The following is a 16,479-nucleotide window of genomic DNA, read 5'->3' on the forward strand; positions in this document are numbered from 1 at the left end:
TGGTATGGTCTGCGGTGCAGACTGCCCCATTGGCCAGATGTTTAAAATCAGGGGCTAGATAAATATTAGCCAGAGGAATCATAAAACCAGGAATAACAGAGCATATAGGAAGAGATGAGAGGAGAGGAATCTTCTTTTCAAAATATTTTCAAATCCCCCCGAAAAGCTTTCCATGCCACCTCCTCACTTCACGTTCTCATTATAAGGTAATTCAAACACTAGAAATGCAATATGGCTCTAGTGTAAGATGCAGGTGTGTGTGTGCATATGTAGATGTGTGCAGCAGGTATGCTAGCCTACTTTAAAACGCCAGGTGTTGCGACATTTTTTTCCACCACAATATTTTGAAGAAACATTTTTGTCTTGTGAAAACCTTTTGTATTTGCTGTTAGAGAATCATTAACATCATCCCCTTCGTGCTCACAGCACTTAAAAATGAAACTCCTCTTAACACAAGCCAACAGTTTCTGTCTGGATTGCAAGTAAGACATGTAAGCCTTTAATCTCGGCTATGTTTATTCTTTTTTTTTTTTTTCCAAAAGAGTAATTGTTGCCTGCAAGACAGCAGAGCAGGCGATTTAAGCGAAAGAAAATACAATGAAGTGTCTCAGGAAGTCGTAATTGACAACAACAAAGCAAATTTGGAGCTGCTGATACAAGCGTTTTTTTTTACACAAAAGTAATTTTTTCAGCTTATTCTGTCAGTTCAACTTATTGACATTCACACCAGGAGCATATTAAATGTGACAATCCTATTGTTGCCTTTCAGACTCCACCTGAAACAATAGATATTTTTTGCTGGTGTAATAGGTTCTGGTGCGTTTTAAGCAATAAATGGGTGAGTGTGGGTGGACTGGAGTGTGTAGCTGGATGTAGTGTTTGCTTGTGCTGGTGTGTTTACATGTTCGCATGTGGGCTGTGGACGTCTAGGCATAAAATACACTGAATGCTGTGTGTGAGTAAATGTGTTTTCAGTGCTGAGAGTTTCATGAGCAGTATGTGTGTGTGATCGAGTGCGAGTGTGTGTGCATGTGTCAGTTATTCCCAGGCCTTGTGCAGGAGCTGTAGGCTCCCTCCACTGGGTTGATGTTTAGTATTTTAGACATGCTACATTAACAACATCTGGTTAAGATCTAAATGCTTGTTAAACGCACTGAAATTCAGGGGAAAGGTACAGGGAGAATCCAGGGGGAGAGTGGGGATAACTACGGAGAGCAGGGTAAATAAAGATTTGAGGGTAGAGAACAGGAGGGAGGGAGATCAGTAAGTCTGTAAGGTTATTATTCTGGCAGTATTACCACTGGCCCTTGACTGTGTGTGTGTGTGTGCATGTGCATGGCTGCAACTGTGTGCAATGGTGTAATGTTTCAAAGCTTTCCCCTTTAAAACATCGAGGCTAAACTATGCAGCACAGAAATGTGACATCACAGAGCCCCTGTTGCTTGCATACACACACACACACACACATATGGCTTCACAGGGGACATGACCAGAGTTGTACAAAGAAATCAGCATCAACGTTATGGCTAACTGGTGGAGACATGGCAGTCATAGGTGTTATACAAATCATTAGGATTACATTACTACCACAGGACATAGACCATCTCAGGTCTTTATTATTATGTTTAGACACAGCAACACAACAGTACTCATAATGCAGCATAGAGTCATAACAGCTGTATTGTAATATAGTTTCTTAGTCTTGTTGTTGAAGCATTTCTCATATATTCCTGTTTTTGAATTACTTTCATTTGATTCTGCTTTTAAAGTATTTATGATTTAACATAAATAATAATGTCAAAAATGTTTCATTTACTCCTTTACTAACCTAATGAGCACCACCCCTATAGTATAGTCTTCAAGATGAAAATTAGAGGCAGCTCAGCCCAAATATTGAATTCAGCCATTTTGGAGTTTCCTTGTCTAGTTTCCCAGTGTGGCATTGCTCTACATTTGTGTGCTGTATGACCAAGTCCTCCACTGGGCACATAATGACCTGGCATGGTGGTTATGGGTCCTTAGGGGATGATTGGAGGGGGAGCGGGTGGTCTCAGAGCAGGTCATTATACAGCTAGAGGGCACACACACACCAACACATTGCACTGACACTTTCAGTACATCCTCCACTGCCTTCATCTGCCATATCTATCTTTTTTTATTTCCAAACATCCCTTTTTATATATCTTTCTAACTATTCTGCAGCCTCCTCCTATTTGTCCTAAACTTATTTTTCTATTTTGTGTTTGTCTGTGGGGTTGTGAAGTAACACGAGTCACTAGAAAATCCCTTTGTACTAAAATGTGTACACAAATCATTTGGAACATCTTATTTTCTTCTCAAATTATGTAAACCAAAAGTTAAAATTAGAGCTATTTAATGGATGAACAATAGAGTTATTCATTCAGGGACCTATGCTAGCTTCCATTTGGTGGTTAAATCTCAAACCAGACTGAGTTAGGTGTATCCCTCATCAACAGTGACTTAATTATTCTTTGTCTCTAAATATACTGCAGGCTAGAGTTGGTTGCAGGGTAATCTGACCCAGGATCTGTAGTTAGTTCGATCTCATCCTTTGGCTTTAATGTTCCGACTGACCCACATCAAAGAGAGTCCCAGCGGGCTACCAAAATCACACACCTTCCACACCCTCAACCACTCCCTCTGCATATGTGTGTGTGTGCGTGTGTGTACATAGGCAGGGGAAGGTGACTGCGAGTTTTGTGCATCTTCTGGTAGCGATTAAATTGATGGTTAAGAAACCCGGCTGCAGAACCTTCTCTCTCACAATCACAGCTTGCACATGACAACTCAAATGCAAGCACATGCAGTCACTATCCCACTCACTTGATCAGCGGCTCACACACACAAACGGGCGTACATGATCAGTTGTACATGCACTCACATACACACTCAGGTTGTGTGTAACTTTAGGGTCAGTCAGAGTGCAGACGCTGTGCTGATGTATTGTGAGAGCTCGTCTGGGAATGTTGTCAATGTGGAAACACATACACACACACGCTCACCACAGATCTGACCAACTACAAGGGGAAAGGAGTGTGGAAAAAAAAACACAGATGAGGCCCAGATGATCATCCTTTTTTCTCTTTCTTCACCCAATCTTCATTCCTCCCTCTCTTGCCCTTTCTCTGTTCATTGTCTGTCATTTCTCTTGTTTAGTCATGTTATGATCAAGCGCAGGCTGCAACTATGACCACATTCAGAGACCTTATCCTTCTTCCCTTATTATCCTCCCTAAAAAAAAAAGTTTTTAATTTGACTATTCCCAAAACACTACGTCAAATATATGTAGAGGCTCTATGCATGATAATGATCACTAACTTGTCATAGTTCACTCAGATATTTACACAGGGTATATAATATGAAATTACATTTGTTTGTGACATAAATAGGAGCTAGAGGATATAATAATATTAATAATAAAATGTTATTTTGAGTCTGTAATTTTATTTATTTATTTATTTTAGACATTGTCCTCATTACACTATGTGGATTCTTCTAGAGCCGCCACCACCACCCCACCTTCACTTTTGTGAAACATGCTTTTTGATCTTTGGCATTTGTCTTTCCTTGGCATTACACAAAAGTCAAGCATAAGATAAACCAGTGACCTCCACACCCACTACACACACATTTACACCCATGCACACACACACACCCTATCCTTCATTTCTCCCTCTGTGTGAAGGTGGGGGAATTAAAATACAAAGATGGACACTGCAGCACCAGCAAGTGAAAATTGCAATTTCTGCAGTGCAGACTCTCTTGGCTGGCAGGAGATATTTCATGCCTGTTGTCACCAATGTATTAATAAAACATCAGGAGCAGAGAGCAGTCCCAGCCTCTCACACACACACACATGTAAAGGACAAACACATAGACCAAGCAGGATCGTGTTCATCACTACAAAGACAGACATGCCAGTATATCCCCTGAAAATTTTATGCTGTATATAATGTGCACTTAATGTGTTGCTGCTTAAAGCAATGGCGCCAGCTCTTAGTCTATGTCTGATCGTGTGTGTGTGGGTGTGTGTGTGTGTGTGCATCCTACTACATATGAAAGGGTTAATCATATCATGTTTCCAAGGGGGATTTGCAGACCACTTATGCTCATCACACAATGGCCAAAGTGATTGTATGCAAATGCAAGCTGACCTCCGTGCTCCTTGTGCCTGTTTTCTGTGAATATGACACTGTGTGTGTCCGTGCGTGTGTGTTGTGAAATATGGTTATTAAAGCAGTGCAGGATTGATGAGTACAGCTCTTTTACTCAAATTCACACACACAAACATAAATGCACACAGACCCCCCCACCCCCACCCCACCAGCCATAAAAGACCTGAAATTTTTAACAGTTTTGTTCTTTGTGAATGTGATATTGCATAAGATCTGACAAATGTGTGCAAGTGTTCTGTTTGATTTTGCTTTTATATGTGCTAGAGATGGAGGAGGGTAGTGTAACATGGGCTGGATATAGAAGGAAGCCAGAGACACAATTTGCCTTTTTGTGCACGGCTGTATGATGAATACACTGCATGACCCCACAGCGCTGGCTTTTATTATCAACTATTTCTATGATGGCTGAAGCCCATTAGTCCTACCAGAACCCCCAGTCACGGTGTCTTGGCCCAGCAGGCCTGGTCCCGTCCCCATAACAGAACATGAACACAACAGTAACTCAGGAACTCCCTACCTCCCTACCCCCCTACCCCCCAGCATGCTACACAGCCCCCACCTAGCTCAGTAACCACCATCCTTTAGCATGCTGGGAGAGCCCATGTCAGCACTGGTCCACTCCAGTGGTTCCTGGGAGCATGGTGGGTAGGCATCTGGAGCCTGTAACTGGCTCTCAGTGTCCGCCTCTCCTGCCTCAGGTAAAGGCAAGGGCCGATATGGTGCAAGTCTGTCCCTGTTAAGCATCATCCAGCCCTGCGTACTCATTCTCACCCTGTACTCCACATCCGGCAGTCTTTTCAGTACAGTACAGGGTCCGCTCCACTGGCTTGCTGACCATTAGAACAAGCCTTTCTTCTGTCCAGGGCTGTACACCCATACCAGCACTCCAGGGACAAAGTTCTGTCTTCCCCTGCAAGCATCCTGGGCCTGGGTCTGGTGAGGCTCCATGTCCGTCTATCCCCCCACCTGCTCCCGCTGCAGGGGAGCATGCACACAAGATCAGCTCCCTACCGGTTGCTGTCTGTTGTGTGGCACTGTCCCCATACTTGCTGGCTACGCTGCTGTTTTTTCCCTTCTGTAGTTCCTCTCATATGAGCCCTCGCCTGCTCGCATGGTCCCGGTGCACACTGCCTGGGAAAGTGGTGTACACATGGATCAGCCCATGGCTGGCTCTGGGGGTGTAGATGAGCCAGGCCTTCCCTACCAGCAGTGTGGAGATCCATGGCACCTCCACACAAGCAGAGCATAGCCCCAGGCACATCCACCATGACCCCCCACTCCCCCAGCAGGTTAAGAATAATGATGCATGGATTTTGAATGTTGGCCAGCCTGAACCAGTGCTCAAAAGTGTGGCCAGCAAGAGTCACTCCAAACTTCCTCTCTCCCTTCATCTCTTTGCTCTCACCAGTGACTGTGGTGGTCTTTGTGTACATCTTCTGGTAGCGATTAAACTGGTTAAGAAAATGTGGTATTTGCCATTTATGCCTAAACAGACAGTTTAGGCATATAGGAATTCTTGTGCAGGGCTCTTCTGGAGTCAAGTAAAGAGTTTAAAGCCAAAAAACAAACACCTAGTCTAAATATAAGATTACCCAAGAATACAAAATACAAAAAACAAGAATACCCAAGGATACAAAATAGTTAATAAAATTGTGGATACAGGAATAAGATAGCAGGTAAAATGGGGAGTTTCAAATATTGCACATGGTGTAATGGTATATGGTATTCTGACTAGTAGGGTAACAAGGGGTTATTGCACATTTTTTTCACATTTTCCTATTTTCCATCAGTCTTATTGCAGCAGGGAGAAAGCTGTTGTCAAGTCTTGTTCTGTGTGCGATGATACTGTCCACCCTGCTGTGCCTAAGGCTGTGAGTGCAGTTTTTGTCTCTGAGCAGGGTGTGAGCTGGGTGGTGTGGATCCCTGATTATGTTCTCTGCCCTTTTACAACAGTGCTGTGTGTATAGTGTGTCCATAGCAGGCAGTTTAGTCCCAGTGATCCTCTCTGCAGTCTTTATGACCCTTTGAAGAGCCTTCCTCTCTGCCTGTGTGGTGTTACCATACCAGACTGTGAAGCCAGTGGTGAGGACGCTCTCTACCAGTCTGTAAGCCTGGGTGAGGGTGAAAGTTCAGCACAGCTTTTCTGAGCTGCCTGATGAAGTATAGCCACTGCTGGGCTTTCTTCACTGTGGCAGCTGTGTTCAGTGACCAGCTCAGGTCAGGTGTCACCTGGAGGCCTAGGAACTTCTGGCTGTCAGCCCTCTCCACCTCAGTCCCTTTGATGGTCAGAGGCAGCAGAGGGGAGGGGTTCTTCCTGAAGTCTACTATTATTCTTTTGTCTTGTTTATATCGAGGCTGAGGTCATTCTCCTCTTCATAAACAAGAATGTTGTTCACCAAGCTTCTGTAAACCAAAATCCAGTTACAGGTGGGAGTTGGGACACCGAGGTCTGTCAACTTCTCAGCCTGCCTGGGCAAATGGTATTGAATGCAGAACTGTAGTCCAGGAAGCGCATCCTAACATACGTTCCGCTGCTGTCCAGGTGTTTCAGGGTGTGGAATAAAGCCAGAGCCACTGCGTCGTCCACTGATCTGTTGGGGTGATTGTGGCCCCCCTACTCCACAGTACGTTACAGTACTATATGTGCGTATATGTGTATGTGTGTGTGCGGTGTGTGTACATGCCTGGTTATCTGGCCTCTCTCAGACTGCTCAAAATTCATTACAAAGTGACATCAGTCCAGCCGGAGACAAATGATGGCTGGATGAAAGGGAGCGCTGGGGCTCGGCTAGGATTAGTGTTAGCTTGCTCTGGCGACACACACTTGTACACACACACAACCGCAAACACACACATATTTTAATCCACTGGCAGAACACTGCAGATACACAGAATTATCAAACAAGGGGCTGAACTCTCAGAGATGGGCAGGCTAATCTGCTAATATTACAGGACTGCATGTATGTGTGTGTGCACGCGGGCACATGCTTGTGTGCGCATTGCATTTTTCATAGCGTAGAATGGGTGTTGCATACTATATGATAATTTTCTCCCCCCCATTTCTCTGTGGTTGTATTAATTATAGTAGAATGGATAGCTTTGTCATCTAATTATGTTTTTACATTAAAATAGTGTCATTTCTGTTTCTTCTGTGCTTTAAAATGAACATTTTTTCTAACCTGAAATACTGTTTTTTTAAAATTAAATTAAATTAAAATGAACAGAAGAACAGGACAACCATTTTATTTGTATTTAAAAGCAAATACATGCTTTGTCTTGTTTTAAAAGTACTATTTGAAGACAGGTAATCAAAGTGACTAAAATAGCTTCCCTTTAGGATGCATTTTGTTATTGTCACAGAACTTCCCTGCTTTTCTGGGCTTGGATTTTTTTTTTTTTTTTTTACCGTCTAGAATTGGCATGGCAAGGGCTATTTTCAACACATTCAAGTTACTAGACACGTTATTTACTCTAACCTATACTGTACATTAGAATACACTCGATCTGTGGTTACATAAGGGGGTTTATAAGGATTAACTTAACATGTACTGTACATGCAGGAATACTTTTAAAATTACTCTAATATAACATGATCTGATAAAACACCTTCCTTATTTTTCAAGTTAAATACTAGCCAGCAAATGCTGTGGGTAATGTAGTCATTTTCTCTGTGCACTTTCAGAAGAGCCTGCTGAGGATGGTGATAGACCTCCTTGCTCTACTTCCAGGCCAGGACCCAACCTCCCTGACCGAGAACTGACTGACAACAGGAGAACAGACCGTGAGTCTGCAGGCCCTTTCTGCACACACACTTAAACACATTTCATGCACACATACAAAATGCATATGATCCATAAGCTTCCCTTCCTTTCTAGGTTTTCATTCATCACTCCTTCTCTCTCCCTCAGATAAGGTTCTAACATATGTGTTTAACATGTGAATGCTGCTGACTAGCCTCCATGTGACCTGCTTTAATCATTTCCATCTGACAGAAGGAGAAAAGGAGAATGAAAGATGTAGAGAGAAAGGGGGAAAGAATGAGTGAAAAAGATTGGAGAGAAAGAAAGAGGGATAAGTTGAGTGTTGTGGATATTACCAGGCAATGTCCAGGCCCCAGATTATTTTTTAATCAAATCAGTTTGCGTGCTTGTAATTTATAAGCGCCTTGCATTAATCTTTTCTCGTTCTTATGCCCTCTCCGATGACATATTAATTTTTCATAAGCACAGGATTAGATGGAGGCCCTGTGTATATGTTTGTCTAATATTACACACATCCCTGCAACCCTTAAATTAGTTTTTTTATTGCACCCTCCCTTCATTTTTCTTCCTATCCTATTTTTCCTGTCTCAATCTATCTCTTAATTGTTGCCCAATCTGTGACCCTATTATCAGTCATTACTTAAAATAGAAAAGGAGCACAAGACAGAAAGACAAGAGAAGAAACAGTTTTTTGTTTGTAAGAATAGCAAACAGGGAGGTGCAATGATCTGTATTAAGTGGGGAGCACATAATGCCTATGCTGCAAGGCTGTGGTCAGGATAGCCCTGGCTTTGTTGGATTTGATTTACCCAAATAAGAATTCATATGGTCTTTTTATGTATGAGATGGAAATCCATGGATGGGGATGAATATTGCATGGGATCTCTCTCTCTCTCTCTCTCTCTCATTCTTTCTCCCACTACTGTCTCTCTTCCTCTTTTTCTCTTATCCCACTCACTCCCCCACCCCCATTCACACATGCGCACACCTTCAAGCTCCCACCCTCTATCCATCTCAAGCTCCCTTGCCACCTCCTCTTGTGAGTATGGCATACCTAGCTTCATAATGTTAGGCTCAATGAGGCAGAAGTGGAGCTGAGTGAGGCTGGGGCCTATTAGTTTAGCTAGTCATCTATCTTTCAGCTCCGTCTCTCTGACAGGCCCATCTGCCGGACTAGTGAGGAACCACCATCCATGCATTTACCACCACAAACTGACTGCAAAGTGTCCCTTCTACTTTAAAGTGTGCTTCCATACTGTATGTACATCCTACCAAGTGTAGAGTATCAGTTAGAAGTGCATTTGTTAAAGCAGACATTTATGCCTTTTTTGTAAACAATTTGTTCAAGAATTTGCCTTGGGGTCAGGAAGTCAGCTCTAATATTGCTAGTGGGTTTTTGGTGTTTTAGTTTACATCTGGATTAAAGGAGGTTTCAGAAACTCAAATGCCAGAAAATGCAAAGGGGAGCCTGGCCTGTCAGCGTGTTGTTATGCTAGGGTTAGCATCAAAGACAGTGCCTTGTTTTTCTCTTTCTCCAGCTTAAAGTTGTAAGATTTAGCATCTCTTTGCTCAGCCCCAAATCTCTGGCAAGCTTGAAATGTTCAGATCTTTGTGTGTGTGTGTGTGTGTGTGTGTGTGTGTTTGTGTCTGTATGGCGGTCTCCAGGGAAGGGATTACAGTGTGTCCAAGTGAGCAGTGTGCTTGTGCACTTCATCTCTAAGACCACAATCCTTTAAACAAAGAGGGGAAGATAGAGAGGGGAAGAGAGTGAGATGAATTTGGAGGTGGGGGGTGGGTAATGAAAGACACAGAGCTGTTCCCCTTGCTTCATTTACATCTTCTTTTTTAATCCCATGTCACTTTAGATTAATTATAATCCATGTTACATTTTCCATGCAAATGTTCCCAATGTGGATTACTTCCAGATAGCTTTGTGCTATGTGTGTAGATGGCGTATGTTGCCACCATGGCTCGGGGGCCCAGTTCATATAAATAACCAGCTGAACAAGGGCCCTGGCATGGGACTGATTCTGCCAGGCAGCCTAAAGAAGTAATAGGAATTTACCTGTTTCTAATTAGGAAAGAAATTACTCGTTTTCTCATGATTCACTTTGTGTACATTTTTGAGACATGCATATAAGGGAAGAAAACAAAACAGAATCACACACAAATAAGATCAGATGTTAAATATTCCATATTAGCTCGCTCACAGTCAGAATATTGTTTTTTATTTTTATTTGCATGAATCTTGTAAATGTGTGCAACTCGAAAGCTGAGCTTATTTTCTCTTTTCAAAATGAGATGAAACATTTTAAAGATTTTTGAATGTTTAATAACCAGCATGCAGCTATTCCTTTGTGCATGCATGTGTTTTCTGTGTAATCACAGTTTGTTGAACGTCTCACACAATTTATCAAATATGACAATGGTCTGCTCATATTTAGCTCTCATTAGAACGCAAGCTGGAGATGGAAGAAAAGGGAAAGCTAATCATTAAAAAAACAACAACTACTACTACTGGTACAAGACAGCTACTACATGACAGCCTTTCTCTTCTTCTCTCTCCTTCTCCATCTGACTATATTTCTACTTCTAGCCATCTCGCTCTCTCTCTCTCTCCTTCCCAGCCTCTCTCTCTCTACCTCTCTCCAGCTTGATCTGGGCCTGCTGAGTGTTTCAGTGGGAGTTTAAGGTTCGGAGTGTGTTGCTGTAATGTTATCAGGTGACCAGGGGTCAGCCTAATGCATAACCTCAGAGCAGTAGGCCAGTAAATCATGCTGGCCGGCCCTCCCTGGCCCGTTTTGGCCAGCTCTCCCTTCAAGATTTACTGCTCCGTAACCTTAGCCAGTCTGCCAGGGTTCAGAACAACTAAATTGAATACTAAATCCAAGCTGCTGCCACCCAGCCTTCTCCTTCTTAATTGGCAGCCTTTTCACCCCACTCTCTGCTCTATGTTTGTGGGCTTTTTTTAAAACTAGTTTTATGAAATGTCCGGAATTGAATCTATTTGTTTTACAGTTTCAAAACAAGAAAAAAGATTGCAGTAGGTATGGTCTGATTGTTTAGAAAGCTTGCTCCAAGGCTTGATCCTGATGATATAGCTGATTTTATATGAAGTCATAGTTGGAGAGATGTAAAGATTCAATGATTGTATGTGTGAAAATTGCATTTGCTTGATTCATTTTGTACAAAATGTCTTACCCGTTCTGACACAAAAGGGAATATTCTTAAATAGGGTAAAGCAGTGTGCCAGCTGTTGACAGTCCCCTTGCCTTTTGAAGAACAGTTTGGGACAGAAATATCCTGAGGTTTTAAGAGCTATGGGCTTCTCTGTCATTTTGTCATGTACTTTCCCATTTTTCTACATTTCTCTCCTTTCATTGCTCTGTACTGCTCCCCATTTGAACACCTATTTGCGTGTATATGAGTGTGTGTGTGCGACTTCCTAAACACCACTGACAGCTGCAAATAAAGATGGGTGGTGAGTGTGCTGCTCTCTCTCCCCATGCAAAGCAAAACGGGTTGAGTGTCGTAAATCACCTTTTGATTTATCTAATCAAGCAAGGTCCTGCTGCATGCAGACATTTGTCATTGGTGGAGGGGGTGATTGGTGGTGTCAGGTTTATTCTCCCCCTTCACTTCACTGGGCTGCAGCTGGTTGGGCCTACATAAGGATGATGGGAAGGAGGAAAAGTAGGAAGGGAGGGGAAAAACATGAACGAGGAGGAAAAGGATACAGTCGTTAAATGCAGGGTGCAGACACAGAGACAAAGGAAAATGAGGATAGTCTATTGCTCCTGTGTTGCTTTTAATCCTGCTCTCTTCCATTATTTCTCTCTAATTATTTTAACTATCCATGCACTACTGAGGACAAGAATTTGAAGCTGCTTAAAAACTACAGACAGAGGTATATTTAAATTTTATCTCATATAGATGGATAGTATTTGGATTGTGCTAATCATTGTATATATCTGTGTTAAGGGTGATTATATCATTGGAGAAATGCAATTCTGTACCTCAAAATAATTTTATTATCCAGTTGCAGAGCTTTCAATTTAAAGTTCCTAAGTGGCCATAGGGAGAACTACTTTCTAAGCATTCAAGGTTAACCAACAGTTTGTCGTCACACAAGTATCAGAAGTGTTGATAACAGCACTAGGTCAAAGATGAATCTAAACCAGAAGGACAGATTTTTATGTTGCACATGCACACACTCACTCATACAGTGTGACAGTAATCAGTGGTGATGTGTATGTTCTTTCCCTGCCACATGTTTGTAGCCTCTTGTCTGACAATTGCCTCATCTCTATTCAGAGATGTAATTTAGTTGCAAATTGACTGTAAGAAGGAGGCAAAAATCTAGAGCTGAAATTAGGGATGGTCATAGTAAATATGGGTGGCGGGGGAACAGGCTTTGGAAAGGTCAGGTGATATGATGGGTGCTTTCAGCCCAGAACAATTTGACCAGTGGAGTGTCACAGGCCTCTGATCAACCACATAATAGACATACGTATATGCACATGAACACACACACACACACAAGCCCTGCAGGGGCCATTGCAGACATTGGAAGACAAGATTACCTTGCTATTCTGAGCTGCGGAGCAATTCTTGGATGTTCTTGGAAATTCACATTGTGCCCTTGTGTGCTCCCCCCCCCAGCTTCTTTCTTTCTGCCCTCCCTCTCTCTTGTCACTTTTCTTGACAGGCCAATATTTCAGGCTCCAGATATAGGGGATTACAAATAAAATAAGTGGAACGCCTATTTAATGCAACAGAATTAAAATGCATGAACAGGCCAGAGGAACTGATATGTCCCCAATACAAACATAAGCCACAAAATAATATGAAATACAAATTTCCTTTCAACCCACTCTCCATGTATCAGTGCTTTGATTTCCCCTTTTTTCCATTTGTGCATCCAGTGGGAAGCGTTGATTCGCAAGAGTGAGGCTCACATATTGCCTTGAGTGACCAGACGAGGGAGGGGAGGCAAGAGAGGGGAGGTGATGGCTTAGGGGGAAAGGGAGGAAGACAGCAAGAGAGAGGGAGAGAAGGAGGGAGAGTTGCTGTAGCTGTGTCTTTGTGTTGTGCCGAGTGACTAAATTGCAGTGGCAGAGTATAGCAGGGCCTGTCCAGCCGGTATCTTAGGATGAGGCTAATGAAAAATTTATCAGCGGCTGCAGCATTTACTAAATACAACCAGAGGCTGATCTTTCCACATAAAGTCCTGCTGTTACCGTCACACACGCTTACAAGGACACATACAAATAGGCACAAACAAGAAGTGCTGCTACTGTGCCAATAGCCGTTACTGTATGTATGGGGAAATGTATATGAACTAATGAAGTGTATAATATTACCATAACATTTAAAGTATGTTGTGCTGTGATAATGAGCCTGCCTGAGTTGTCACCATTTCACATGTCCTCAGAGCAGAAATACACATGAAACAGTGTATATGAATGTAAATAATAATACAATCCATGCTTGTGTCCAGGTTTATGTTATCTTGGTGTCATTTTATTTTTTAAATGATTGTTTGTGTCCATCTGAATATTAATTTGGTGCACCTTTTATGTTATGAATGCTATATGTTATTATACTTTGTGTACCTATAGCCACTTAACCACTTTGTAAACTAACATATCCATAAGATAGCATACAGTTTGGTTTATTCACTAAACTGTGACAATTTTTTTAACTTGATATATTCTACATTAATATTACCATTTCCCATGCAGAATGTATGTGTTATCTATGGAATACTATATGTCAGTTAGACATGGGTACCTCTTTGACATAGGTATCGCTTTCAAATCCAATGCTGAATACTGTATATCATTCGGCTTCAGTGTTCATTCTGTAGGTCTTTGGTTCTTGTTACCATTGCTAACTCTGAGAGACGAGACAGTTCAAGTAACTTCAAAACAGTGCTGATTTATTCAAAGGATCACAGGTAAAATTAACATTACACGCTCAGGCATCTTGCACCTCCAAACTGCTCGCAGGCAGATGTAAGATGAAAGACCCTGAACCCACCAGGCCTATACATTATATCCCTTCGGTTGGGCTAGCCCCATACTACACAGAAACGTCAACCGAGATGTCTCTGTTGCCAGCTTTGCAGCTGGTCATAGCAGTAGTCAAAACATGAAGCAAATCAATGTGTGTGTGTCTGTTGATTAAGTGGTGTGTAGCTAAAAACATTCTCACAGACTTCTAGTAACATGTCGTGACGTCATAATAATAATATTAAACATCCTGTCTGCTGACAGTCATCAACTCTTCTCTCTAGTTATCCTTGACCAGATGTACCCTGTAGAAACTCATAAGCATGACTAAGCATTTAACAGTCTAACTAGACATCCTATCTCCACTAAACATTTCTAATACATAAAGTATCTATCCAATTTCTATCTGACTAAAAATACCTAACAATTCCAAAAAACTTCATTTAAGAAATAAATCTATTGTTGTCTGTTGTTTTCTTGTAAGGTTTGTTATACTTTTAAATTGAAGATGACTGTGGCTCAGATCATCCTCAAATCACAGGGCTGGTGGTTCAATTCCCATCTTGGACTGTATTTTTTATATAGCGCTTTCTCACAGTGTGTTACACTGGCCAAAGCGCTTTTACAGAAGATCATACACCATTCACACCAAGATGACGACAGGCTGCCATGCACCGGCGCTAGTCAAGCCACCGGGAGCAATTTGGGGTTCAGTGTCTTGCTCAGGGACACTTAGGCATGCGGGGAGACCGGGAGTCGAACCACCAACTTGCTGGTCAGGAGACAACTGCCCTATCTCATGAGCCACAGCCACCCCAGTCTACATGTCAAAGTCCCCTTTTGCAGGACATTGAACCCCAAGTTGCTCCCAATGGCCTTGTATGGCAGCTCTGCTGCCATCAGTGTGGGAGTGTGTGTATGACTGGGGAATGAGAGTCAAATATTGTAAAGGCCTTTCAGTGCTACAGTATAAGCACATTATATAAGTGCAGTCCATTTATCAATGTAGAGTGTTTATTCTAAAATGAGATTTATTATAAATGTACTGTATCTAAGCCTACATCACACAAATGCAGACATACAAGCTGTGAATAGAAAACTGATTAACTGCTTTAAAAACATTCATTTTTAATGCTTATTACTCTGTCTTCCCTTCTCTCTCTCCCACCACCACCTGCCAGGAGTGAATGCCATATCCAAAGAGGTTACAGGACCGAATGCTATTGTTAGACATTCTCTCCTACTAGATCAACAAATTGAAAGCCCACCCAAAAGGCCAAAGTCTGCTGAGGGGAAGACCTCTGCCAATGAGCAGGTAAAGGTTTGTAGACTATCATAAAGGAAGTGACAGCTGTGCTGCACTAGAAAATATTGAAAATCTTGACAATATTACTTCCCTAGTTCCTAACAACTCAAAGAGGGTGAAGTCTAGCTGAATCTCAATGTATTTAACATGCATGGAGGACAGCCATGGACCTCTAACTATAAGAAAATGCATATGTAGTTTATGGAGTTTTCTGTCCATCCATTTAGAGTGGACATCTGAAAATTCATATTCCAAATACAAGTTGGAATTTGTTGGATGTACAGAGAGCTAATACCTAATATGGCAAGTTCTCCTTCATAAGCACAACTGAAAGCTTACCTTCAATGTCATTGTGAAATGAGCTAATGGGAAGACACTTATGAAGTGCAAGAAGCAGAAATGCTCAGCTAAGCATTTACTAATTGCTAGTGCAAGCCCTCTATCAAAGGGTTAAATGCAGCCTTCCATTCCGTCCCCAACAGAGCTTTTTAGGATCAAGCACAGTAGGCCAGTCTTTGTGCTCCTAAGTGGACTTCCTGCACTAGCCTTAGGTCTCCCGCCCCACTTTTTTCTGCACTTTTTGCATCTCTTTAAATTATATGTGTTTTTAAATTAGATTAAGAAGTATTAGCTCATCTGGACCCTGCAAGGAGGGTATACTTAGTCATTTCAGAAATGGATTCTATTAAGACAGGTGCTGGGGAGGCCGGTATGCTCAGAGTACTCCCTGTAATGAGGGCAAGGCATAGCTTGGGTACACACCTTTGTCATCTGTAATCTTGAGATTAAAAATTCTGACCAATCGTGTTTTTGCTAATAAAATTGCAGGAGATGAGACTTAAGTGAATTAGATGAAACATGGTTGATCTACATATTCTGTTAAGGTGGGCATGAATGTTGTTGGGAAGACGTAAATGTAATGGGTTGAGGTGATTGGGCAGTACAAAACATGAAAATCCTATAAAAATTCAGGTTGTATAGGTTTATTTTCACTCCTAAAAGTGCATTATTCTTGCATGACTTCATTATTTGTTTCTTTTTAAACAATGGCCATTTCTTTAGTGAGGCAGACACTGGACAGCAGAATATGCTAATGGATCTGTAATGCAAAAATAACTAATTTTCTTGAATTATTTTTTATATTGCACAGAGTGCCCTTTTTCTTGGATATTATTTCATTATTTCTCCACTCCCAACCTGAC

At 41.9% G+C, this 16,479-nt stretch overlaps 1 protein-coding gene across 1 annotated transcript in view; it reads left to right on the plus strand.

The window, feature by feature from the left end:
- The window catches only part of zfhx4 (zinc finger homeobox 4), a 63,114-nt gene that overhangs the window by 34,927 nt on the left and 11,708 nt on the right, over positions 1 to 16,479 (plus strand). The window contains 4 exon segments of the mRNA XM_020606481.1: positions 7,879 to 7,977; positions 15,153 to 15,286; positions 16,162 to 16,187; positions 16,428 to 16,479. The exon segment at positions 16,428 to 16,479 is cut by the window's right edge and continues 213 nt beyond it. Coding sequence (XP_020462137.1) covers positions 7,879 to 7,977; positions 15,153 to 15,286; positions 16,162 to 16,187; positions 16,428 to 16,479 — 311 coding nt within the window.

Source organism: Monopterus albus, unplaced genomic scaffold, assembly GCF_001952655.1.
Source record: "Monopterus albus unplaced genomic scaffold, M_albus_1.0 scaffold78.1, whole genome shotgun sequence".
Taxonomy (NCBI): domain Eukaryota; kingdom Metazoa; phylum Chordata; class Actinopteri; order Synbranchiformes; family Synbranchidae; genus Monopterus; species Monopterus albus.